Source organism: Trichosurus vulpecula, chromosome 3, assembly GCF_011100635.1.
Source record: "Trichosurus vulpecula isolate mTriVul1 chromosome 3, mTriVul1.pri, whole genome shotgun sequence".
Lineage (NCBI taxonomy): Eukaryota > Metazoa > Chordata > Mammalia > Diprotodontia > Phalangeridae > Trichosurus > Trichosurus vulpecula.
This window is the reverse complement of record NC_050575.1, coordinates 115,440,944-115,466,088: the sequence shown is the minus strand read 5'-3', so window position 1 is coordinate 115,466,088 and position 25,145 is coordinate 115,440,944. Positions and strand designations below refer to the sequence as shown.

Genomic DNA, 25,145 nt, shown 5'->3' with positions numbered 1-25,145 from the left:
TCCATTCTATGAATTGAGGCTGGCAAAGAGGCACTCACAGAGAGGAAGCCCCAAAGAACCGTCGAAATGTCCAGCCTTCTCTACCTACTTGGTTCCTCTCTGCCTTCTCTGCTGCTGGTTCTGCTCCTTGGTGTCTCTGGTGAGTGGGGAACCCCAGCGCAGAAGAGGGAAGCATCCAGAGGTTCTTGAAATATCTGGACAGACCATTATGGACAGGGTAGTTGTCTAGGAATGCTGTTACCCCACGGGCCTGCAGGGACAGGCAAGTACCGAAAAGGAGTAGAAGAGATTTGTCAACATATAGCTGTTCTTTCTCTAGATGTTACTCTTTGTAGGATGGTTTTCTCTCAGGAGCACAGTGAGACAGAAAGTCCAAGTAGCATTTTCTCCATTTCTCAGATAGGGAAAATGAGACTCAGAAAAATTGTGTTTATGGTTACGTAGATGGGAAGTAACACATCTGTCATTCAAACGCTGGTCTTCTTGATCCAAGTTTAGTGGTCCTTCTGATATGACAGGATACCCCCACTGTTAGTAATTCTGGAACTTTCCACAAGTGACTTGGAAGCCTTTGAATGTTCTGCATCAATAGAGGCATAGAGAGGAAGTGTGGTATAGTGAAACTGAGTCTACACTGGATGTTCATCATTGTGCTCGCTCCCATCTACTTAGACCCTCTCTAGTCTCACTGAAAGAGGCGGCTCATGGCTCAGTGGATAGAAGACTGGCCCCAGAGTCAGGAAGACCTGAGTTCAAATCCAGCTTCAGATGTGCCTAGCTCTGTGACCCTGGGAAAGTCAACTCAGATTGCCTGACAAAATGGATCCACTAGAGAAAGAAATGGCAAACCACTCCAGTACCTTTGCTAAGAAAACCCCAACTGGAGTCATGAAGGGTGGAACATTAGTGAAATGACTGAACATAACCAAGCCTCCCTGATTCTCCTCTTGGGCATTTGCAGGTTTTCAACCTGGTACTTCTGTGACCAGGCTGGCATGATGTGGAGTGACTCCAGAGTCCCCTATAATATCTAGAGGAATCATATCAGGTTAGTGCAGGATGGGGAGGCCCTCAACATTATCCAACCCCAACAGAACTGGAATCTTGTTGTAAGTACATTGGCAGAGATATGGACTATTCATATTATCAGTTACCGAAAGAGATGATTATTACAAAAAGATGAGAAAATCTCTTGGGGCAATTGCCTTGTGAGTTGTATAGAGATGTAGTGAAGGTCCATTCCAATATGAAACAAATAATCAGAGGCCTCGAAGTGTGGACCGAAATTGTGTGAGGCAGCTTGAGGTGTGTATCATCTGGAGGACCCTGTCTGCTCCTAGAATAGTGCTCTAACAGAGGATGCCATTCAGTGGCAGGTAACCAAAGATGAGTTTCCCTTTGGATGCTTTTATTCAGTCATGAGAAGTAGTTATTTTAACTACCTGGGCAATAGTTCTTAGAATATGAAAAATAAAAGAAAAATAGGAGGGTGACTTATGCTGGTCTCTATCTGAAATGAGAGGAATTCTCAAATAATGATAAAAACAGGGAAAAAGAATAATTAGGACTGCCACGTATTCATAGCACTTTAAGAGCCTATATGATTTTCTCATTGGATCTTCACATTGTCATTTTGAGGTCAGTACTAGAAATCTTATTAGCCTCATTTTCCTGAGGAGGAAGGAGAGCGAGGGACTTCCAAGTGTTACACCGTGAATATTGCAGGCTGGATTTGAAGCCAGGTCTTACACAATGCCATGTCCAGTGCTTGTTGGTCAAAGAAGAGCATCAAACAATAGGTCTTCATTATGCGCTGACTGTGTACCTCACAGGCAAAGGAAAAAGAAGAGCTGTTACCCCAAAGGTGCTCCCACTGCTATGGAGGAAACAATACAGACACATGAAAACAATACAAAATGTGCCTAAAATAAGCACAAAGCCTTTTGGCATTAACTGGGAGGGGGATGGGTGTTGGAGGAGGGAAGAGGACAGGCCCCACATGGCAGGTGGTGGGTGCTTAACCTGAGCTCCCATGTCTTGCCTGACACCATCTCTGGTTCCAGAGTTACAGGCCTTCTCCAGATTCCCTCTCAGTTCTCCTCCCCAGACCCAGAATTTGGATGCCTCACATATTACCCAAACTAGCCCAGGTCAAAATTCTGGGAGGGTCAGGGAAGGAATACGACTCTAAAACCTGTATTTCCTTGTAGGAGCCAGCGGCCAGGAAGAGTTCCCCGTGCTGCAGCCTAAGGATCCCATGTCTGTGGCAGAGGGAGAGACAGTCACCCTGAACTGCACAATACCTGGGGCTTCACCACCAGGACCAGTGATATGGTTCAAGGGGAAAGGGCCCCAGAGACAGGAAATTTGCAATTTCAAAGGAGGCACCTACCCCCGGATAAAGAAAATAGCCCCATTTAGCAGCATCACAGACTACTCCATCAGTATCAGCAACATCACTCCAGAGGACAGTGGCACCTATTACTGTGTGAAGTTCAAAAGGGGAACTACTGACACAGAGATTAAATCTGGTGGGGGCACCACATTGTCTGTGACGGGTAAGTACAGAGCCCTGGGACTCCTGTCCTTGTTCTGCTAGGAATCCCAGATCCAGGACTCTGCCAAGAGAAGCCTCTCTTTTTGTGAGTCTTTTTGAGGGTGAAAAAGGAAAGTTGTAGGATAAAGGAGGTTCCAGCTTCAGGACAAGGTACCCAACCCTCAGAGGGTATGAAATATCTAGGCCTGGGCCTTGGGCCTCTACAACTGTAGACCAGCTCCCAAGGTACTGGCTCCTCTTAGATCCATTCAAAGGAACTTAGCCTTTTCCCCCAAGGTTTTCCCCTTTCACGCTTCTTAAGTTTCACTGGTCACTAACCCCCAGCCCAAGGCACTGGCATCCTGGTGGGGGGAGAATGATGAATGATGTCTTCTACCCCATAATACCTTTGGTGCTTTGGTAATCCCTTCTCCAAACTCAGTCCATCATGATCAGAGAACCAGAGCTCTGAATCTTGATGGAGGCACAATTATGGGTGGTTTCAGAGCCTAAAGTATGACCATGCAGGTGGGAGTCTGGGGAGAAAAAAATGAGGGAAAAAGGAAAGAAAAGAGTTAGTAGGTCATGGGAGTTTTTAATGTTGATGAACTGGTAGGTGATGGTGTTGGAGGCGACATTAGCACGTACCTTAAAGACCCCAAGTATGAAAGCATGGATTGGGTTGGAGACAATGCTTGTGAACCAGGTTCTGAACTCTTTCAGAAAGGGGAGAGAAAGACTTAGAAGTCAGTAGATCACATGAGCAGGAGTGTGGACAATGTGACATGGACATTTGGCTTGAACCTCCAAAGAAGAAAGATTGCTGAGCCATGATGACAGAGAATAGATCTGAAAGACAGTGAAGAACAAGCAGGATGCCAGCTCCTACTGGACTGTGTGTCAGGGAACCTGAAAGAAACAGGACAAAATATCATGGACATTGTCCAGGGTTGTGGGCTTTTCTGGAAAGTTAGATTTTCATATGTGCTAGATGTACTACATGAAAAAGAGAGGGCCACAGTAAAGGAAGGTTTGTGAATGACTGAGTAGTAGTGAGGGAGCAGGTGCAAGAGGGTGCAGTGGGAGCAGAGGGCAGAGGAGGAAAGTAAAAGCCAGCAGAGCCCTGGAAGGTCCTTTATTTTCCTAATGATAGACAGCAGCTCTTTGGTCATCTCACAGTGGATTCCTGTAGACAGCATGAACTCATGATGTCCAAAACAGTATTTATTATCTTCCCCTTAAACCTTCCCCCTCCTACCTTCCCTATTATTGTAGAAGAAAACACCATCCTCCCATTCCCTCAGGCTCACTACATGGGAGTCATCCTGGGTTCTGCACTGTCTCTCAGTGCCCCCCGTACCCAAGCTGTTATCCAGGTCTAATCAGCCTATGCAACATCTCTCCAAATATGTCCCTTCTCTTCTCTGACACTGCCACCACCCTACTGCAGGTCCTTATAACCTTCCCCCAGGATTACTGCAGTCACTGCTGCTAGGTCTCTCTCCACTCCAAACTATTCTCTTTTCAGCCACAAAAGTGATTTTCCCAAAACTCAGGTCTATTCGTGTCATTTCCTCCTCTTCCTGGCCCCCTCAACAAACTCCTGTAGCTTCTTATTCACACCAGGAGCAAATACAAAATGTTGTGTTTGGCATTCAAAGCCATTCATCACCAAGCCCCCTCCTACCTCTCTAGTCTTCTTACACCTTAATCCCCTACATGTGCTCTTCAGTCTGGTGACATGGGCCTCCAGGCTTATCCACAAAACAGATTCCACATTTCAGCCCCCAGTATTTTCTCTAATTCCCATGCCTGGAATACTCTCTCTCCTCCACTCCAACAACTGACCTCAGTGGCTACATTTATGTTCCAATTCACATCCCACATTCTGGAGGAAGCCTTTTTTAACACCTTTTAAATCCAGTGCTTTCCTTCTCTTAATTATTTACTATTTATCCTGTATCTGGCTTGGTCTGTGTATATTTGTTTGCAAATTATAATATCCTTGTGGGTAAGAACTGTCTTTTGAATCCTTTTGTATCCCCAGCCTAGCATATACTATGTGCTTAATCAATGTTTATTGAGTGAATGTACTTTAAACGTTTGCAAATCACTTTGCAGATGCCATCTCAGATGATCCTCAAAATAATACTGTGATGTAGGTGTTATTATCACCCTCATTTGACAGACAAGGAAACTCAGGCCGAGAGAAATTATGAGATTTATCCAAGGTCAAATCAAGAAGTCTGGGGCTTTTTTGTTTGGTTTCTTTCATTTTTTTTTAAACCGTGTCTTCCTATCTCAGGGTAGAAGTGCAGTGGCCACTCATGGGTCAGATGCCAAATGATCAACATGGAATCTAAGACCTAGTCCTCTTTTCCAATCTGGCCCATTTTAACCACCCTGGTGGCCTTCTCTGCTGCTAAAAGCCTACCAAAATTGTGCCAGGCTCAGTGTGTACAGCTCATTGACTTTACCCTATTATAGTTCAAACCCCCTGAACTCAAGGGATCCACCAGCCTCAGCCTCCCCCAGTAGCAGGGATTGTAGACATGTATCACTACACTTGGCAGTTAGCAAGCATTTCTTTAGCCCTTAACGTGTGCCAGGCACAGTGCCAAGCACTGAGGATACAAAGATGAGCAAAAGAAAGACAGGCCCTTGGACATGAGCCATGATGGCAGAATAAAGGCAGGGACTAGCCTGAGCTCTCCTCTAAATACCTCCAAATACCTTTAGAGAATGACTCTAAACAAATTGTAGAGCATCAGAAAAAAAGATATAGTAAAACAGAATTCCAGCCTAAGACAACTTACAAGGTTATCAGGAAAGGTCTGTTGCACCAGACAGAGAAGAGTGCAGTCCAGCACAGGCCGCACGAGTATAGACTGGGCTCCAGTGTGCCCAGAGCAGGCTTTGGAGCAACTGAGTTCCTAGTAGCTATGTCTGTTTCTGGACCTCTCTCCCCACAGACACCAGGGACAACTTAGAAGTTCAGCAGGAAGGGTCTGTAGCGCCAGGGTGGGAGTGTAGCACAGGCCAGCATAGGCCCTGCCTACACATTCTGTCCCCAGCATACTAGGAGCAGACCTTGAGAGTAACTGAATCCACAGTGGTAGCAGCAGAGGCTGCTTCCAGGACTCCCAGAACACAGACAGTAAGGGAGTTGAACAACTGATCAGAGGGAGTTTATAGCAGTGTCTTTGCTAGCACTGAGGCAGGACTCTGTTGCTTTGCCCATTATCAGAAAGAGGTCCCAGTTCTGGTTGGCAGTCCCAGGGCAAGGAGAAGCACTAGCATAGAAGAGCTTATGGCAGCAATGGAGGGGGGACCCTCCTCACAGTTCCAGGGCAAAAAAAGAGTGCTTGCAGTCACTCACAGACCAGAGCGCAGGCCAGGAGAGTAGACAAGTCCCCTCCTGAGATCATAGCACCTTGGAAGAACTGAAAACTTACAGGTTCTTAGAAGGATCTCTGAAAATAGATGCACAAAACCCCTAAAGCTTGAGACATTGAACCCTCCAGAGACCTACTTTAACAAACAATTGAAAGTCAAGTAATAGACTGGGGAAATGAGCAGACAATGGAAAAAACTCTGACTTTAGAAATTCATTGTGGTGACAAGGAAGATCAAAACACACCTTGAGAAGAAGATAGCAAAGTCAAAGCTCCTGCATCCAAAGGCTGCAAGAAAAATAAGAATTGGTCTTAGACAGTGGAAGGGCTCAAAAAGGATTTTGAAAATCAAGAAAGAGAAGTAGAGGAAAATTGGGAAGGGAAATGAGAGTAATGCAAGAAAATCATGAGAAAAGAGTCAACAGTTTGGTGAAGGAGACACAAAAAAATACTGAAGAAAATAACATCTTAAAAAAAAACACAGACTAGGCCAAATGGCAAAAGAAGTCCATAAAGCCAATGAAGAAAAGAGCAGAATACGCCAAATGGAAAAGGAGGTCCAAAAGCTCATTGAAGAAAATACAGTGGAACCTTGTTTTATTAATTTAATTCATTCCAAGATTCTGTTTGTCATGTAATTTGTTTGTATAGCAAAGAGAATTTTTCCATAGGAAATAATATAAAGTCAGATGAGCAGTACCACATCCCCAAAAGTATTCATATAAAAATAATTATTTATAATTTTAAGTAAGTTTTTTGTCTCTAATGCACCTGAAATACAATAGCAATGATTAGCACACAATATAAACTGAAAATAAAAAAAAAATTTTCAAGGCTATGACTGACCTGTAGATTTATTTGAGATCTTTACACATTTAAACCAGTGAGAATCACCTGGCTCCAAGCACCCATTTTTTGGTCTCTAAAGTAACAAAGGGAAGAAAAAACCCAAATTCTCACACCCCACATCTGTTCTCTTTACTCGGCCATGACACCTCGGAGCACCAAGCCAGTCTGGGTGCTGGGTGAAGAGGAGGCACTGATGGGCATGGGCTGGACTGGAAGACCAGGTCATATGGACAAGCAGGGCAGCAGCAGGGATGGGGGGCTCCCTCCTCAACTCAGCTGGCAGGAAGTGGAGGGGACCAGAGCGACAAGAGGGCCCAGCCCATGGCCCATGAGCAGGGAGGAAGGGCCCACAAAAATGGTAGGGGACAGGGCCACAAATAGGGGACAGGGTTGGGGCCCACAAACTAGTGGGAGGGGGTGGGGATGCAAACTGGGCAGGGTATCCTTTTCAAAGCAGCAGCAGCAAAATGTTCAAGCAGGTTGTCTTCCCCCACCTTGGGTCTAAGCTAACTTGGTATTTTGAATCAGGAATAAATACATTCAGAGTGGGTGAATGTAGCCCCCCACATTGGACATCAAGCTCTCCACACCATATCCCCTGGTCCAGGCCAGGGTTATTGATTGGAAGGAGAATCTCCTTCCATGAGAACATTGGGGATTTCAACATCAGGAGTGTTCTCTCTTATGCTACTTTCGCTAAAAATAAGACCAACACTATTGCCTTCATTTATTTTTCATTTTATAGAATCACTTTCATGTTTTGGCTCACTGATTTTTTTTTGAAGTCCAAACGTGATGTTCATACCGCGAATATTTTTTTTCATTCTGCAAGACAAATTTTGTGAAAAATTTTTCCTTGCCCAGGCAAGCATACGTAAACCAGGTTACGTGTAAACAAAGGTTCCACTGTAATTCCTTAAAAATTACAATGAACCAAATGGAAGCTAATGAGTTCATGAGAAACAAAGAAGCAGTAAAAAAAAGCCAAAAGAATGAAAAAAATAGAAGACAATGTGAAATAACTCCTTGGAAAAACAACTGATCTGAAAAATAGATCCAGGAGAGATAATTTCAAAATTATTGGGCTACCTAAATGACATGATAAAAAAAAAGAGCATAGACGTCATCTTTCAAGAAATTATCAGGGAAAACTGCCCTGATATTCTAGAACCAAAGGGTAAAATAGAAATTGAAAGAATCCATTGATCACCTCTTGAAAGAGATCTCAAAAGGAAAACTCCAAGGAATATTATAACTGAATTCCAGAGTTCTCAGGTCAAGGAGAAAATATTGCAAGCAGCCAGAAAAAACAATTCAAGTATTGTGGAACCAGAGTCAGTATAACACAAGATTTAGCAGCTTCTACATTAAAGGATCGTAAGGCTTGGAATATACTGTTCCAGAGGGCAAAGGAGCTAGGATTACTAACAAGAATAACCTACCCAGCAAAACAAAGTATAATCCTTCAAAGGAAAAATGGAAATTCAATGAGATAGAGACCTTTCAAGTATTCTTGATGAAAAAACCAGAGCTGAATAGAAAATTTGACTTTCCAATATAAGACTCAAGAGAAGCATGAAAAGATAAACAGGAAAGGGAAATCATAAGTGACTTAATAAGTTTAAACTGTTTATATTCCTACATGGGAAGATGATATTTGTAACTTATAAGACCTTTCTCATTATTAGGATAGTTAGAAGGAGTATATATGGACGGAGGGCACAGACATGAGTTTAATATTAAGGGATTGTATCTAAAAAAAAATTAAGGGGTGAGAAAGGAATGTGGTGGGATAAAGAGAAAGGGAGAGGTAGAATGGGGTAAATTACCTCACATAAAAGAGGCAAGAAAAAGCTTTTACAATGGAGCTGAAGAGGAGAAGGGGAGGGAGAATTAGTGAGCCTTACTCTCATCAGAATTGGCTCAAGGAGAGAATAAGATACATAGGCAATGGGGTATCAAAATCTATCTGACTCTACAGGAAAGTAGAAGGGGAAGGGAATAAGAGAAGGGAATGATAGAAGGGAGGGCAGACTGAGGCAAGGAGTAGTCAGAAACAAAACAATTTTGAGGAGGGACAGGTCAAAGGAGAGAGAATAGAACAAAAGGGGGTAGGGGCAACAGGATAGAGGGAAATCCAGTTAGCAATAGTAATTGTGAAAAAATTTTGAAGTGAGTTTCTGTGATGGAAGAAATGATTAGCAGGATGCTCTCAGAAAAACCTGGAAAGACTTGCATGGGTTGATGCAAAGCGAAATGTACTGGGGTACAAAGTAACAGAAATATTGTACGATGATCAGCTATGAATGACAGCTATTTTTACAATACAATAATTCAAGATAATTCTAAAGGACTTAGGATGAAAAATGCTATCCATCACCAGAGAAAGAACTGATGGTGTCTGAATACAGATTGAAGCATACTTTTTTACTTTATTTTCCTTGATTGTTTTGACTGTTTTCTTTCACAACATGACTATTGCAGATATGTTTTGCATGACTACACATATATAACTTATATTGAATTGCTTGCCTTTTCAATGTGAGGGGGAGGGAGGAAGGGAGAGAATTTGGAACTCAAAGTTTTAAAAATAAATGTTAAAAATAGTTTTTTACATGTAATTGGGGAAAATGAAATACAAAACAAATACAAAAAAGAAAAGAATGACAAGGCCTGTCCTCAAAAAGCTTACATTCCAATTGGGAAAATCAAGACAGAAAAAGGAACTGGAAAGTGTATGTGTCAGGGAAGGTACCCACACCAGTGTCAAAGTTCAAAGAATCAGAGTTAGAGCTGGGAGAGGAATGAAGGATGGTTGGCCTGAGCCTTCTCTCAGAAAGGAAGCTCTGGGACTAACATGATTCTGCTGCCTTGAGACAATGTCCTGTTGGACAATGCTGCAGACACTGAAGGAGTGCCTGAGGTTTTTGTGCTGGCCTTCTGCTCCATCTTCTTCTGCATCTTATGGGAACACAGAGCACCTAGCCTAGAATCATAGCACATGACAGGAAAGAAGCACCCTTAGAATACAGATTGTAGCCTATTTGAACAGACAGAACTCTTAGCACATGCACAGTGTTAGAGCTAGGAGGGACCTTAGAGATCATCTACTCCAATCGTTGAGGGTATTTTTTCTCTAAAGGAGGAAACTAAGGCCGAAGCCTAGAAAATGGCTCTCCCAAGAGTTCGTAGCTAGTGAGTGGCACAGCTGGACACATTCTCCTGGTGTCCTGAGTATAGGTCCAGACTTCAGTTTCTCCTTCCCTCGTCATGAATGACAAAGGGGCTGGACAAGCAGAGAAGAATCTGGGCAGTAGGACGATCTGTAGTCCTTCTTGGCTTTCCTGCTATCACATCTGTGAGAAACCGACACATTGCATGATGCTGCAGAGCTTGGGATGATAAGCACGTCACCTAAAACATTTATTGACTAAAATGCTAGACCATCCCATACTCTGTAGCTTGCTCAGAGTCTCACAGATTGAATCACATTAAGATTTAAATTAAGGGCCTCTGTCAATCAGTCAATCAATAAATATTCATTAAGTGCCTGCTATGTGCCAGGGAGAGTGCTAAATGCTAGGCATGCCAACAAAAGGCAAAAGACAATTCTTGCCTTCAAGGACAATGATTGCCAAGCAGAAGATTTTGTATTTGATTCCAGAGATGACAGGAAGCCATTAAAGTCCATTGAGGAGAGCGATGATGTGGTCAGACATACCTTTTAGGAAAATCACTTTAGTCCCTGAATGAACAATGGTTTGGATTGGAGAGAGATTTGGAACAGGAAGGTTTAGCAGCAGGCTATTGCAACAGTCAAGGGGTGAGCTCATGAGGGCCTGAACTAGAGTGGGGGCAAAGTGAGAGGAGAAGAGGAAACACATTTACCATATCACTGCCTCTTACTTTTTATTTCCTTATACATCTTTTTTCATGTTGTGCTGTGTACATGGAAATATTGTTATTTGGCTTTATGTTTAAGTGCAGTTAATATATATGTATGTACACATATCTTCTTAATAAATATTGCTACCCCATAGCCTGGAACCCCATGCTCTGAATTTAGATGGACTCAGTTTATCCTTCCAGAATTACCCCCAAACCATTCTTTGACTCAACGCAGAATTTCCCCCAGGGAACCTCAGGGTTTGGCTCATATTGCCTCCACCCACCCTTCCCTTAGGATTATCAGAATATGGACTCTTTCTGTTCTCTGCACAAGTGGATCAGTGACTCATCTGCTCCAATAAAGCACCCATCACACACAGTGCATATCAGATTCAAGACAGACATTCTTTCATAAAATCTAACATTTATGTATTGCCTACCATATGCTAGGAACTGTGCTAAGCATCTATTGTCTCCTGTGCTCCACACAACAATATTGGAAGATAGATGCTGTTATTACACTTAGTTTTACAGATGAAGAAACTAACTCAGAAGTGAAGTGACTTGTCCAGTGTCACGTAGCTGGTAAGTGTCTGAGGCTGGATTTGAACTCAAGTCTCCCTGACTCCAGGTTTGGGTTCTTTCCACTAAAAAACCTAAATGACTCTGTGGAGCACTTTAAGATTGACAGAAACAGTTTGCATCAATTATTTCATTTGATGGGATGGCAGATAGGTATTTACCCCATGTAACGGTTGATTTTTCCAGCCAAACCCTCTTCTCCTTTGGTGTCCAGCCCCCAGAAGAGAATAAGCATCAACCAAATGGTGTATATCTCCTGTAGCTCGACTGGCTTCTTCCCCAAAGACATCACCCTGAAGTGGTTTAAAAATGGTATTGAGTTCCCAGCTCTCTGGACCCGTGTTTTCCCTGAGGAAGAAAGCTTTTCCTACAACTTCAGCAGCACTGTGCAGGTGCTGCTCACAGCTAGTGATGTTCATTCTGAGGTCATCTGTGAAGTTCATCACCACACATTACAGGCTCCTCTGCTTGGGAAAAAGAAGTTGTCAGACATTATTCGAGGTAAGCGAGCCATGCCCCAGCACTTCTTCCTTACCTCCTCTCCCAATCTGGCCTGGTTTATTCCTAGCTTTCTCTGAGGCCAGGAACACCTCAGAAGCTTGGTCCTTATCTAGGAAACAACAAGCATTTATTAAGTGCCCTAATATGTGCCAGGCAATGTAAAGGCCAAATACTTAACAAATATCCACTCATTTGGTCCTCACAAATCCCTGGGAGGTAGGTGGAATTATGATCACCATTTTACAGGTGAGGAAACTGAGGCAGACAGAGGTTAAGGAATTGTGACTAGGGTCACAGAACTAGTAAGGGTCTGAGTTTGGATTTGAACTCAGGGCTTCCTGACTCCAGGTCCAGCAAGCTATCCCCTGAGCCACCTAGCTGCCAAGGAAGTCTAAAGAGAGTCTTCTGAAGTTCCTCGGGGAGCCCCCTCAATCCTAGAAATTCAGGAAACGTTATCGTCATTACTTGTCCAGACAGCATTCCTGGGCCTCTTTCCCAAGTGACCCTTCAAATACCAAGAATAAGAACATCTGCCAGTTTCTCTTAGTTCAACAGGGTTGTTTCACAACAGCCATGTCAAGCCTAGAGTGTGGTGATCCTTCCTCTTCTGCAGATAAAGAAGCTGGAGAAAAGATGAGTAAAAACATTCATAGTCCCTGGCAAGGCATTCCTAACATCTGTGATGATGGTCCCTAGTCTTTATTTGATTTATCATATGATGTGCGAAGAGTGTTATTCCTCCTGAGGCGTCAATGCCCAGACAGCAGGAGTTTACAAACCACAAACTCCTCCCTGGCTGGCTTATTAGGAAGTCAAATGTCAAGTGGTGATCTATCACCAGACCTCTCAAAGTATGTTGTCCTTCAGCCAATTTGTCAAGTCCTCTTGTAGCTTCCTAAATTTGGCCCTTTAGTCACTCTACAATAGCCATCTATGTACCTTCCAGCTCCCTGCGGACCTCTTTCCCTGCCACTCCCCAGCTCACAGCGCAGTTAGGGCTGCAGGCCTATCAGGACATGTTCCACTGCAGATAAGTCATGGTACAAGATGCCAGGGTGTCTGGTGGGTATTACTAGGCATCCAGTGACTAGGATGGATGTCAAAGTAAGCAAGGAAGGTATTGGACTGTGGGTGTAGATAAGCTGCTAGGAGACTGGTAATGCCATGCCTTCCATGTTCCTTCTGGCACTGCCAGTCAGCTTTGATTTATCCAGGTGACCACCATGGTGTTACATTCAGCTGACTCAGACCAAATGTGACCAATGTTGGGCACACATTTTCATCTGGAGACACCCTGTGGGGCAGTTCCTGAGTAATTTTTGACACCTACTCGTCACAGACCATGAGTTGGGTCTACCTTAGTTAAACCCTAAAATAGTCTGGTGCAATCTCAGGAAATGCAGTCTTCTCTTTTTTACTTTTTCCCATGAGAGAGAAGTTCCCTCAGCTCCAATGAATATGACTTTTGTTAGAGTTAAGGGAAACAGGCAATGGGGGCTTTGACAAGGAAACAGTATGATTTCCCATTCTTTTTTACTGCCATGCTAGGTGCTGCCAGAGGCATGCGGGATCTCCCAGGCAGCAGCTGGGTGTGATATGCTGATGGATGGCCTGCCCTGGAGACACTAACCGACTCATCTCTGGGGTGTGTGACAGAGGGCACTGCCTAGGGGCTGGGATGGCAGGTGGCAGGACCTTCCCATTGGTTGTAGTTCATGGTAGTAGGGTTCAGGGAATGATGGCTGTGGCACCTAATCCCACCCCCACAGCTACAGGTGCCAGGGTTGGAAAACCTCTGTGGCAGGGTTGTGGGGCCCTACTGCAGATGCTCCCCCTTGGAGCAGACTGGAATTCAAGCTTCCCTAGAATTCTCCTGCATTCTTTTTTCTTAATCTGACTATAATTTTCTTGTTAACAGTCCCCACAAATGAGATATAGCTATGGCTCCTGAAGACAAGAGTGGGCATGCCGAGTGATTAGAGTTGTGGGGAGGCTCCTTTAATACATTCTGGAATGCATTCCCTTTTTCAGCATCTACCCTAGCCTTACTGAACAGGGACCATATTTTCCTTTCCTAATGGTGCAGAAGAGAACTTGGGAATAAAAAAGGAAGTCAAAGAAGGGTTAACAAAAACTTCCTATTCACCTTTTTCTTTTTCACTCTATTTCTGACTTTCTGCCAAATAGCTGACCTTCACTGTCCTAGAAGAATGAAGCTATTTATCTTCTCAATCACTGTTAAAACTTTAAAAAACTTTTATAAGATTTAATCCTTATTATTCCTTAAATTAGATTCTCCATAGTGGTACTTCAATACCTTCTAAAAGGTTTCAGAAGGGGGTGAGTTCCTGGAATTCTCCTCAAAGTCTCAGGAGTCTTCTCCTGCGATCTTAAAATAACTCATTTCCAAACTCCTTAATGATTAATATCAAAACTTCCAGAATCTACGATGTTTTGAGTGGTTCTACAATTTTAGTTATCTAACTTTATTTCTATAGCCCCACCTTGGCCAGCGTTCGGACCATGGGAAAAAATATCTTATGGCTTTTCCCCTTTTCTTAGGACCTAATCTGCCATGAAAAGCCTAAGGTGGGAGTTAGTAAAGTTAACAAATCTTTCACAGTGTTCTCTCTAATGACAGCCCTTAGAAGTTTTCTGGCTGTCTGCATTTTTCAATCTTTCAAGATAATAGAATCTACCTCACAGCACAAATGTGACACAGACCTTCTGCATTTTACAAAGACACAGACAGGACAGAAACAAAAGGAAAAAAGAAGACTACACAGTCTATAGCCAGACATGCATTTAAAAGAAAAGAGCTGACTATCCTTGGCTGGAACAAGCAATTAAAAGAGAAGAGTTTAAACCATAAGGCACTCAGAGAAAAAGGTGTGCCTCACCACCACAAAGTTAAAATGTTAATTCCAACTGGATCCAGACACACAGAGAACCAAATGTGTAAACCATCCTTACACAAATAAAATTTGATACATGCAAGAAATAAAATTTTAAAAAATACATGCAAAATATTTGCCAATCCATGTGCAAAACAGGCCTTACCAGAGTGATCCAGCTCAAGAAAAAGGTTCCTGGGACATGCCTCACAATGAAAATCCAAGGTCAACCTAGCGTGAGCTGGATGATTTGAGCAGGAAAGGGCAGTGGACTCACCAAATGAGGGGATCAGACTTTAGAGAAATAAATCTCCAGTGGTGCCTAGTCCTCCACCTGTCACCCACACTAGTGCTTGAAGGTCCATTTGGCTGTGTTCCATGTCAAATCTGACTTCTGACACCAAATAATGTCAACTGGACTGGAACTGGCCTCTAACCTGTGGGTGGCTGGAGCCAAACAGAGCAGGCTAGAAACAGGAGAGTCAGGACACAAACAGAAGTTTCATTAATTAATTAATTTCAGAGTGAGGAAAATGATGTATGCATAAGGAAGTCTCCTTCCTCAAAAGCAGAGTATCAGACTGCTGCAGCAGGGGCCACTTATATATATGAAAGGGGTGGGCCACAATACAGTCATTCTAAGATCAAGAGAGAATAATCATGATTGCATTTTTTGGGACAATGGGTGTTCTTGGGTCCAGTGGGAATAGTCATTGTCACAAGTCTTGAGGGTCATGACCACCCATCCAGATACAGAACCAGAGCTCTGAGACAGGAACAAGAGTAAGTACCTGTCAGTGAAAAGGAACAGGAAATATGAACATGTGATGTGATGGATGCCCTGGGAAACAGAGGGAGTTAAATCCCTCAATGAACACCTGATGCTCATCCAAGCAATACACTTTGCATAAGGATGATGTCATCTTGAGCATAAAGGATTATTCTTATGCCAAGCTCAGGACAGAGCCTGCTTGATGGGCCTTAGCTCTGGGAAAACCGGGCATCTTCAAAATATTTTTACAATAGGCAACTCTTAAACTCAGAGTTTTAGATATTAGCTTGGGGGACTGAGAGGTTAAGAGACTTGCCCCAGGGTCATAATCAGTACATGTAAATGATCGAACTTGGATCTAATTCGTTCTGACTCTATGTACTACACTTCACTGCCTCTCCTCCAATCCAAACAAAGGATCCTCCCCCCACCAACACCTTTATGAGATCTCAGGTTCAGGACACAAGGAGGCAATTAAGAGAGAGGAGCATTCAATCACAGTAGGTTGGAGTCAACCACATTCAAAAATATTTCTTAAACAACTCCAGTATGTTACCTCTAACAAACAACACCACCAACAAATTTGTGCAAAGCACAGAGACATCATGGTGTTGTAGAAAGAGTGCTGATTTTGGAATCAGGCAGGTCTGAGTTAATGTTCTAACTCTGTTATTTAGTGATGGCAACCTGCATCTCTTCAATGTATTTGCCCCAGACACCTCTTAGGGTGACCTATGCTGGTTGCAGTCTGCTTTGGTGGAAAGAGAAAATGAAAAAATAGCACCTTTCTATAATCAGTAGACCTGTATGAGCAAGGGACTCAACTTCCATGCAGGGGCCACCACACAGAAATAAAATCTGTCCTGTCCCCAAGGAGCTTTCAGAGGATAAAAGAACCAATGTCCCCTATATTAGGAATTATTCAGAATTGAGGGACCTAGGAGCACCTACTCCCAAGAAGAAGTGATTATTGCCACTTATGCCAAGAAATTCCTTCTTGTTCCCTGCCCTCTGCTTCTGCCGTCAAACAGGGGATTGGATTCTGGTCTTTGCTATGCTAACTTTTCCTTATATTCTTCTAGTTCCACCAGAAATTGGTGTATCCAGTGTGTCAATCCCCTCAAACTGGATGGCAGCCACCTGCTCTGTGATGAAATTCTACCCCAACCAATTAAAGGTCACCTGGCTGGTGAATGGCATCATTGTTGGAGGAGAGAAGTCAACCACACACACTGAGAACAAGGATGGTACCTACAATCTTGAGTGCTTACTCGTGGTACCCTTGTCTGTGCAGAAAGAAAATATTGTTTTCACCTGTCAGGTGTCCCATGATTCCCAGCCTCCTATCAATGAGACACTGAGAGCTTCAGCTTCTCCCTTGCATGAGGCTCCAATAGACCCAGGTGAGTTTATCTCTGTTCCCAATCAGAGAATTGAGCTTCTATTTGACTTTTGTGCAGAGGTTGCTCAGAGCTAAGGTTCCATTCAAACAAAGAGCAACTCACCTGACCCTTCATGATGATGATCACAACGTTTCTCCTTCACAAATGAGCATGGAGGTATTTACTTTATGAGAGTCTTTTATGCACAATATTTCATGTGCTCATTATCTAACCTCTGGGATTTTTAAGTTAGGCAGTAATTACAAGCCCATCTTATTTTAAAAAGTGAAATGACTCATTCATCTTCACACAACTAGTAAATAAAAGAGCCCAAATTAGATTGCAGTTTTTGATGATTTAAAAGGAAGGATTGGTTTATGCCATCTTACCCGGGCTAGAAGTGCAGGGGCTACTCAAAGCCAGGACCCCACTACTGACAGGCAGCAGAGCTTTGACCTGCTGTTTCTGACCTCAGACAGTCACCCCTCCTTAGGCAACCTGGTTGTCCCCTGCTCTTGTGGCTCACAGAATTGATGCCAAATGTATTTTGAATCCCTGACTGGGAATAGCCCAGTTAGCCCCCTGAAGCTCAGAACATCCAAGTTCCAGAGATATGCTATCCTCAGAATATCATGAAGGTGAAATAACATGCACCTGCCACCAAGCCTGGCTCTCCTTTGATTGCTATTCTAAAGGTTTTCCCTTATTCCATGCTGTTTCTTAGGCAGCATCCAGGACTCTACTGGGTCATTGACAAAGGCCCACAGTAATTGTTTCCTCCACAAGTTTAATACCATTCACATCATTGAAACTAGAACCAATATATAAATGCTCTCTTCATTATATCATTTCATGTTAAGGAGAACATATAAGGGTAGTTATTAATATTGTTGGTGGTCAGTCATTTCAGTGTCTCACTCTTTGTGAACCTATTTGGAATTTTCTTGACAAAGATACTAGAGTAGTTTGCCATTTCCTTCTCCAGCTCATTTTTAGATGAGGAACTGGGGCAACCAAGGGTAAGTGAATTGTCCAGGGTCACACAGCTAATAAGTGTCTGGCATCAGATTTGAACTCAATGAGATGAGTCTTCCTGACTCCAGGCCCAGAACTCTATCCACTGCATGACCTAACTGTCCTACATTTATTCCAGGAATCCAGTTCCAAAGAACTACTGATGTTTTTAGAGCCTCAAGTCAGCCATCCATGGTGTATGTCTTGTCACCTTAAAAAATGACTCATTCAAAATGTTGCCTACATCTTATAGGACCTGATGGCATGGGGATAGACAAAGAGATTAAAGAAAAACTTCTTTGAGATGCAAGAAACTTTGGGACACAGATTGTTAGAACTGGAAGGGAATGTAGCAATCATTGTCAGATCTGATCATTTTACAGATGGGAAAACTGAAGGCAAGAGGGGAGTGATTTTCTCAGGATCACTGAAGAAATGGGTGAGAGGGCCAGGACCTTAGTATCCTGTTTCTTAGTCCCAATGGGACAGTGGGGTATAGTGGTAGAACATTAGACTAGAATCCATGTGAGCTAAGACCTCCAGAATCTTGTTAGGCATCTGAAGAGCTGTTGTTCCAAGAAATGGGCATCTCCTCATTAATGACATTACCCACTGGCTGTCACCCAGCCACAAACATTGAAGAAAACCCTAAACCATGGAAAGCTCACTACTTGTCAACATGTCTGTGTAGAAGTTACAAACAGCCTTCACTTGTCAGGTCAAACCATATTCCCTGAAGTCTAAGTAATCTTGGATAGAACATGTGACTTCTCATAACAGCCTGGACACCGTCTAGGAGAATTCGCTTCCCTGTCTTTCCTGATTCAACACTTTTCACTAATCCAATCACCCTACTCCCAACTTCTCCCAACTCCTGAGAGTCTTACAATTTTCAAAGCCTTGAATCCATTGAATTCAGACCCTGATTGAGAGACCCCATTTGCAGGGGAAAACTCAAGAAAGGAGCCAAGGGTGAATCCTAAAATGTCAAATGTTTAGACACAAATGCAAAGAGTTTATTCAGCAAGAATGTTTAACTAAAGGTTCTAGTGTAAAGAGTGAAATGTAACTCCATAGGTATCCTTAATTCTTGGTGGTAAAACCTGAAGCATGCTGGGGCCACCTTGAACCAGTGTGTGAGAGCCAAGTGTGAAATTGCCAGAGTAAGCATTTACACCTGGGAACTCAGGAAACACTAAATTCGGGCTTGATTTATGATTTTATCCCTTGTCTGGACTTTTATAGAGATAAGGTTAATAAGGAAGGTCAGCTTTAAAAGAATGCTGTCTACATAATTGTTTTTTGGTTTCTTTACCACCAACTCTCAGAAAGAGTGTTTGTATATAATCATTTATCGACATACCACTATGATCATGTGGTAAAACACATCACAGAAAAAGGCTTTCAGTGAGTATATATTATTGAAAGGGAATAAGATTGGAATAAGGGGTGCCAGAATACTATAATTCATTAAGAAGTATATAAGCCTGAGAAAATCCAAGACCTGGGAAACAGGAAGAATATGGTAGAGAATAGTTGGATGAAAATGTGAATTTGAGAAGTGATTTTCTTATCTGTGTAGACTACAGACAAACTGTGCAGAAAGAGGAAATAACTGAGTACTTTAGGTAACAGCATAATCTTGACACTGAAGGATGATCCAGCTGTTATGAGAGGCTTCAATTATCCAGAGAAGTGTAAAGCTCAACCTCTGAAAAAGACAGGGCTGTTTATAACAGCATGACTTGCCGTAAACATCTTTACCAAATGTAATATAGATAATTTTGATTATATAAAATTAAACAGTTTTTGCACAAACAAAATCAATGCAATAAAAATTAAAAGGAATGCAGAAAACTGTGGGAAATTTTTACAAGAATCTCTGATAAAGGCTGCATTTCTCAATATATGGAGAACTGAGTCAAGTTAATTTTAAAAAATACAAGTCATTCCCCAATTGATAAACGATCAAAGGATACAAACAGCAGTTTTCAGAAAAAGAAATCCAAGCTATTTATTGTCTTATAAGAAATGCTCTAAATCACTATTGATTAGAGAAATGCAAAATAAAACAGCTCTGAAGTACCTCCTCACACTTCATAGATTGGCTAGTATGACAAAAAAGAAAAATGATGGATGTTGGCAGGAATGTGGAAAAACACTAATGCACTGTTGGTGGAGCTATGAGCTGATCCAACAATTCTGGAGAGCAATTTGGAACTGTGTCAAAAGGGCTATAAAACTGCACATACCTTTTTAACCAGCAATAGTTCTAGGTCTATATCGCAAACACATTTTTTAAAAGGAAAAAGGGCCCATTTGTACAAAAATATTAATAGCAGCTCTTTTTGTGGTGGTTAAGAATTAGAAAGCAAAGGCCTACTGATCTATTGGGAAATGGCTAAACAAACTGTGCTATAAGGTTGCGATGAATATTATTGTGTCAAAAGGAATGACAAGCAAAATGATTTCAGAAAAACCTTCAAAGATTTATATGAACTTATGCAAAGTGAAGCAAGCAAACCTAGGGAAATGTTGAACATAGTAAAATTGTGAATGACTTACCTCTTCTCAGTAATGCAATGATCCAAGACAATCCCAAAAGATTAAGAATGAAGCATACCATCTGCCTCCAGAGAAAGAAATAATATGGTTTGAATACAGACTGAAGCATGATATTATTCACTTTCTTTGTTTCATTCTTTTTCTTTTAATCAAGTATGCTCGTACAAAATGACTAATATGGGAATGTTGTACGTGCTTGCACATGTATAACCTATATGTGATTGTGTACCATCTAAGTGAGGGAGTGGGGAGGGAAGGAAGGAGAATTGAATTTGAAATTAAAATGTTCAAAAAATAAATGTTAAAAATTTTAACATAGAATTGGGGAAAAGAAACTATATTATAAAAAATAAAGTAGTGCTTTCTGATTTAAGCAATTCAGATGCTAAAAATGCTCTGAGAGATACCAAAGATACATCAATGAGAAGGGATTTCCTTACTAAACAATAAGAGGAGGCACATTTTTTATATTTAATTTATTTAATATATTTAGTTTTCAGCATTGATTTTCACAAGAGATTGAATTACAAATTTTCTCCCCATTTCTACCCTCCCACCCACTCCAAGATGGCATTATATTCTGGTTGCCCTGTTCCCTAGTCAGCCTTCCCCTCTGTCACCCCACTCCCCTCCCATCCCCCTTTCCCTTCTTCTGTTGTACAGCAAGATGAATTTCTATGCCCCATTGCCTGTGTATCTTATTTCCTAGTTGCATGCAAAAACTTTTTTTTTGTTGTTTTTGGACATCTGTTTTTAAAACTTTGAGTTCCAAATTCTCTCCCCTCTTCGCTCCCCACCCACCCTCCCTAAGAAGGCAAGCAATTCAACATAGGTCACATGCATATCATTATGTAAAACCCTTACACAATACTCATGTTGTGAAAGATTAACTATGTTTTGCTCCTTCCTAACCTATCCCCCTTTATCTAATTTTCTCCCTTGACCCTGTCCCTTTTAGAAAGTGTTTGTTTTTGATTACCTCCTCCCCCATCTGCCCTCCCTTCTATCATCCCCCCTTTTTTATCTTCTTCCTCCTTCTTTCCTGTGGGATAAGATACCCAATTGAGTGTGTATGGTATTCCCTCCTCAGGTCAAATCCCATGGGAGCAAGATTTACTCATTCCTCCTCACCTGCCCCCTCTTCCCTTCCTAGAGAACTGCTTTTTCTTGCCACTTTTATGCGAGATAATTTACCCCATTCTATCCCTCCCTTTCTCCCTCTCTCAATATATTCCTCTCCCATCCCTTAATTTGATTTTTTTTAGATAGCATCCCTTCATATTCAACTCACCCTGTTCCCTCTGTCTATATATAATATATATATATATATACATACATAGACACACATATATGTATATATATATGCATACACATATATGTATGCATATTCCTTTCAGCTACTGATATTGAGGTCTCATGCATCATACACATCACCTTTCCATGTAGGAATGTAAACAAAACAGTTCAACTTTAGTAAGTCCCTTATGATTTCTCTCTCTTGTTTACTTTTTCATGCTTCTCTTGATCCTTGTGTTTAAAAGTCAAATTTTCTATTCAACTCTGGTCTTTTCACTGAGAAAGCTTGAAAGTCCTCTTTTATTGAAAGCAGCTTCCACATTAAAGGACTGAAGGGCTTGGAATACAATATTCCACAGGTCAATAGAGCTAGGATTAAAACCAAGAACCACCTACCCAGCGAAACTGAGTATCATGCTCCAAGGCAAAATATGGACTTTCAAGAGGAGACACATTTAAACCTTGTTGATTTACTGTAACTTACCAAAATGAAGAGATTATTTTAGTCTTTCATGAGATTAAAGTCTGGGTTCCTAACTGGCAACTGGTCACTCTATTCACCTGCTGGACGATGGATGAAAAGATAGGAGAAAACCTATCACAGCCAAGTCTCTGAGAACCGATAAAACCTGACGGGAGGAAAATGTCGAGCTACTAAGGGTATTTCAGAAATTTACATAACCAGTCATCAGATTTGAGGAAAACCAGCCTCTTTGTGGAGTCTTTAAGCTGAGAGATGACAGAGGACAAACTTCCTTTTATGGGAAAGAATTACCATGTCAGCTCAGGACTTTATCTGATGCCAGAACCTGGAAGCAAAAAGAACTTCTCTTTGAAGTTTCAGCCTTAGGGCAGGCCCTAAAAATAATTCCAGAAATGCACTCCAAGCAGACCCACAGGAAACAAAAAGACCTTGAGAACCATGGACTGGGCTGGACATACATAGCCCTATAGGGGGAAAGTTGATACCCAATGGCTACCTACCATCAATGCTTCATATATTCCCTCTACCAAGCTCTCAGCTGGGTTTTCCTTTTGTCCCTTTCACCTCTAGGCTCAGCAGTTTCTGCACAGCTCTTTGTGATTTTCCTCCTGGGACTCAAGGTTCTATTGCTGCTCAGTGTTTCCTTATTCTTTGTCCACAGAAAGTGGAAAACAACGGGTAAGATGATGTATCTGATTAGTGGGCAAGAGGGTCAGGGCTCAAGGAAGGTGGCCCCAGGTCCTAGTCACTGTTGGGCTGAAAGGGCAGTAGATCTGACCTCTCCACCATCCTTGAGGTATTTTGGAACTGAGGTGGGAAGAGATGTGATACCACTACCACATATTTTATCCATGGTCTCCTACATTGCTAAAGAGTCTCTTAGGATCCTCACAGTGGCTCCTAATTTTTCAGGAGAGAAATTCTAGAAGAAAGATTGGAGATGGAGAGAGCAGGTGAAAATCAGGGTCAGATGGTGGGGAAATGTCAGGGTGAGGATCATTAGAGATTGGTCCTAACTAATCTTTGCTCTTTTTTTCTCCCATAGCCTCAGCAGCTAGCCTCTCCTTCAAGAGCTCCTCTGTTCCAGCCCCTCAGTCTTGACTTCTTCCTGCTTCCAGCCAGGGTTTTGGTCTGTGATAGAATACAGAGTTTCTTGCTACTGGCCCATAACAGCTGATCCAAAACCAGCTCCCTTGTATTCCTCTGAGCCCAGCAACCCTGACTAAGGGGCAAGGGTATAGTACACACCAGACTGAACTTGACCTCCCTAGGTTGAAGTGAGCTCCAAGGCACAACAGGACACAGACTGATTCTTAAAGTCTTTACCTCTGTTCATTCCCAGCAGAAGAAGAGAGAACTACATGGTTTAGAATGAAGATCATTTAGTACTGCTCCTGTGGAATGACCAGAGACACCATTGTTCCTTCTCTTTTCTGCCATCACCATTGTTGTCCTTCCTTTTGTCCTCATCTTCTTGATCTTCCTATTTTATTAACCTCATCCTCCTTAATCTGTGGGTGATTCTGGTACTTGTTCTTTTCATTCTTGTTCTTGTCCTCATCCTTGCCTCCTCACCCTTGTTCTTTATTTTCCCACTGTCACTCTTATTCTCCTTCCCTTTCTATTTTTTCCCTTCTTTTGGTCCTTGTTCTTGTTCTTGTCATCTTTTTCTTATTCTTCCTGTTATAGTTCTCTAGGTTCTTTTTTATCATCTCCATCATTTGGCAGTGGAACAAGATTTGCAGTCATTCTGGGTATATCCAAGGAGCCACTTGTTGGACTACAGCAATAACAGCCTACATCCAGTTCATTTCATGGTTTCCATAAAGTTAGAGAAAAGCTGTTCAATGATTTCCTTTTAAGTTAAGTTAATTAATTAAGCAACTAGAATGGAATATAATATATAATTTGGACACTATGTACCTCTACATTAAATTGTCAACTTAATATCTTTGTCACAACGTATCCTAAGTGGCTATGGCTGTCTCCCAATGTGCTGTGGTATCAAAGTCAATGCCAACAACAGGGTTCTTACATTCACATTTTTAGGCTACTTCCATCTCCAGCAACTAGCTCCATAATGATGCTTGCACTGAATTAAAATTCAATCTTGGAGTAAAAGAAATGGAAATAACACTTTGGAATATGACAATCATAGTGTATCATGAAGTTCTGCATCATCATCTGTTCTTCATCTGAAAAATGGGCTGAAGAGGAAAATGACAAACCACTCCAGTATCTTTCCCAAGTAAACCTCAAATAGGGTCACAAAGAGGTGGACACAATGTAAATAACTGAACAACATATGATAGTTACAGTTAACTGGTTTTTATCCTTTGGCCATAGGTTATATTTTTATTTCATTCTTGGGTTTCTTCCTAATGATGTGTCACCAGTTGTGTTGGCTGTCTTAATTCTTGCAATCTGTAGCTGACCAAAATCTTTAATAACTGGTAGACATACTAACTTGATAGGCATTACTACTTTACGTAATTGGGATCATTGCATATGTTGAAGCCTTGTAATTCAGACTCTATAAAACCTTATCTTTCAGGAAATAGGTGAAAATAAAATATATGCATGCCCAATAACACATAAACCAACAAGTATGAAGTCCTAGAGCTCTCTACAAAAATACACTAGCTACATGTATGTTGAAAAATCATTCAAGCAGTTAATACTCCACTGTAGATGGGCCTGAGTGACAGCAAGACCCATTTATGATGTCTTTTAAAAGCCAAATGCAATTGAATGGGATTATTTTTAACAACCTCTATACAACTGTTTTGTGTAAGTGTGTGTGTGGTTATTTATTTTTAGTTTTTAACATTCATTTCCACAAGATTGAGTTACAAATTTTCTCTCCATCTCCCCCCTCCCCTCTACCCCAAAATGGCATGCATTCTGATTATCCTTTTCACCAGTCTGCCCTCCCTTCTATCACCCCAAGCCTTTCTTATCCTCTTCCCACTTACTTTCTTGCAGGG

The 25,145-nt window shown here is 41.8% G+C and overlaps 1 protein-coding gene across 1 annotated transcript; it reads left to right on the top strand.

Moving 5' to 3' along the window:
* On the top strand, nucleotides 1-24,945 carry LOC118840946 (signal-regulatory protein beta-1-like). The gene is made up of 6 exons (XM_036748335.1): nucleotides 1-139; nucleotides 2,211-2,558; nucleotides 11,437-11,751; nucleotides 16,500-16,820; nucleotides 22,729-22,836; nucleotides 23,204-24,945. The coding sequence occupies exons 1-6, from the start codon at nucleotides 67-69 to the stop codon at nucleotides 23,257-23,259; spliced, it is 1,221 nt and encodes a 406-aa protein (XP_036604230.1). The 5' UTR covers nucleotides 1-66; the 3' UTR covers nucleotides 23,260-24,945.
* The last annotated feature ends 200 nt before the right edge of the window (nucleotides 24,946-25,145 follow it).

Bases quoted from the DNA above. Each gene is read 5' to 3' on its own strand.
- LOC118840946 (XM_036748335.1), top strand. From the start codon at position 67: ATGTCCAGCCTTCTCTACCTACTTGGTTCCTCTCTGCCTTCTCTGCTG. The intron at 2,559-11,436 runs GTAAGTACAGAG...TGATTTTTCCAG, and splicing joins CACCACATTGTCTGTGACGG to CCAAACCCTCTTCTCCTTTG. The intron at 16,821-22,728 runs GTGAGTTTATCT...TTTCACCTCTAG, and splicing joins TGAGGCTCCAATAGACCCAG to GCTCAGCAGTTTCTGCACAG.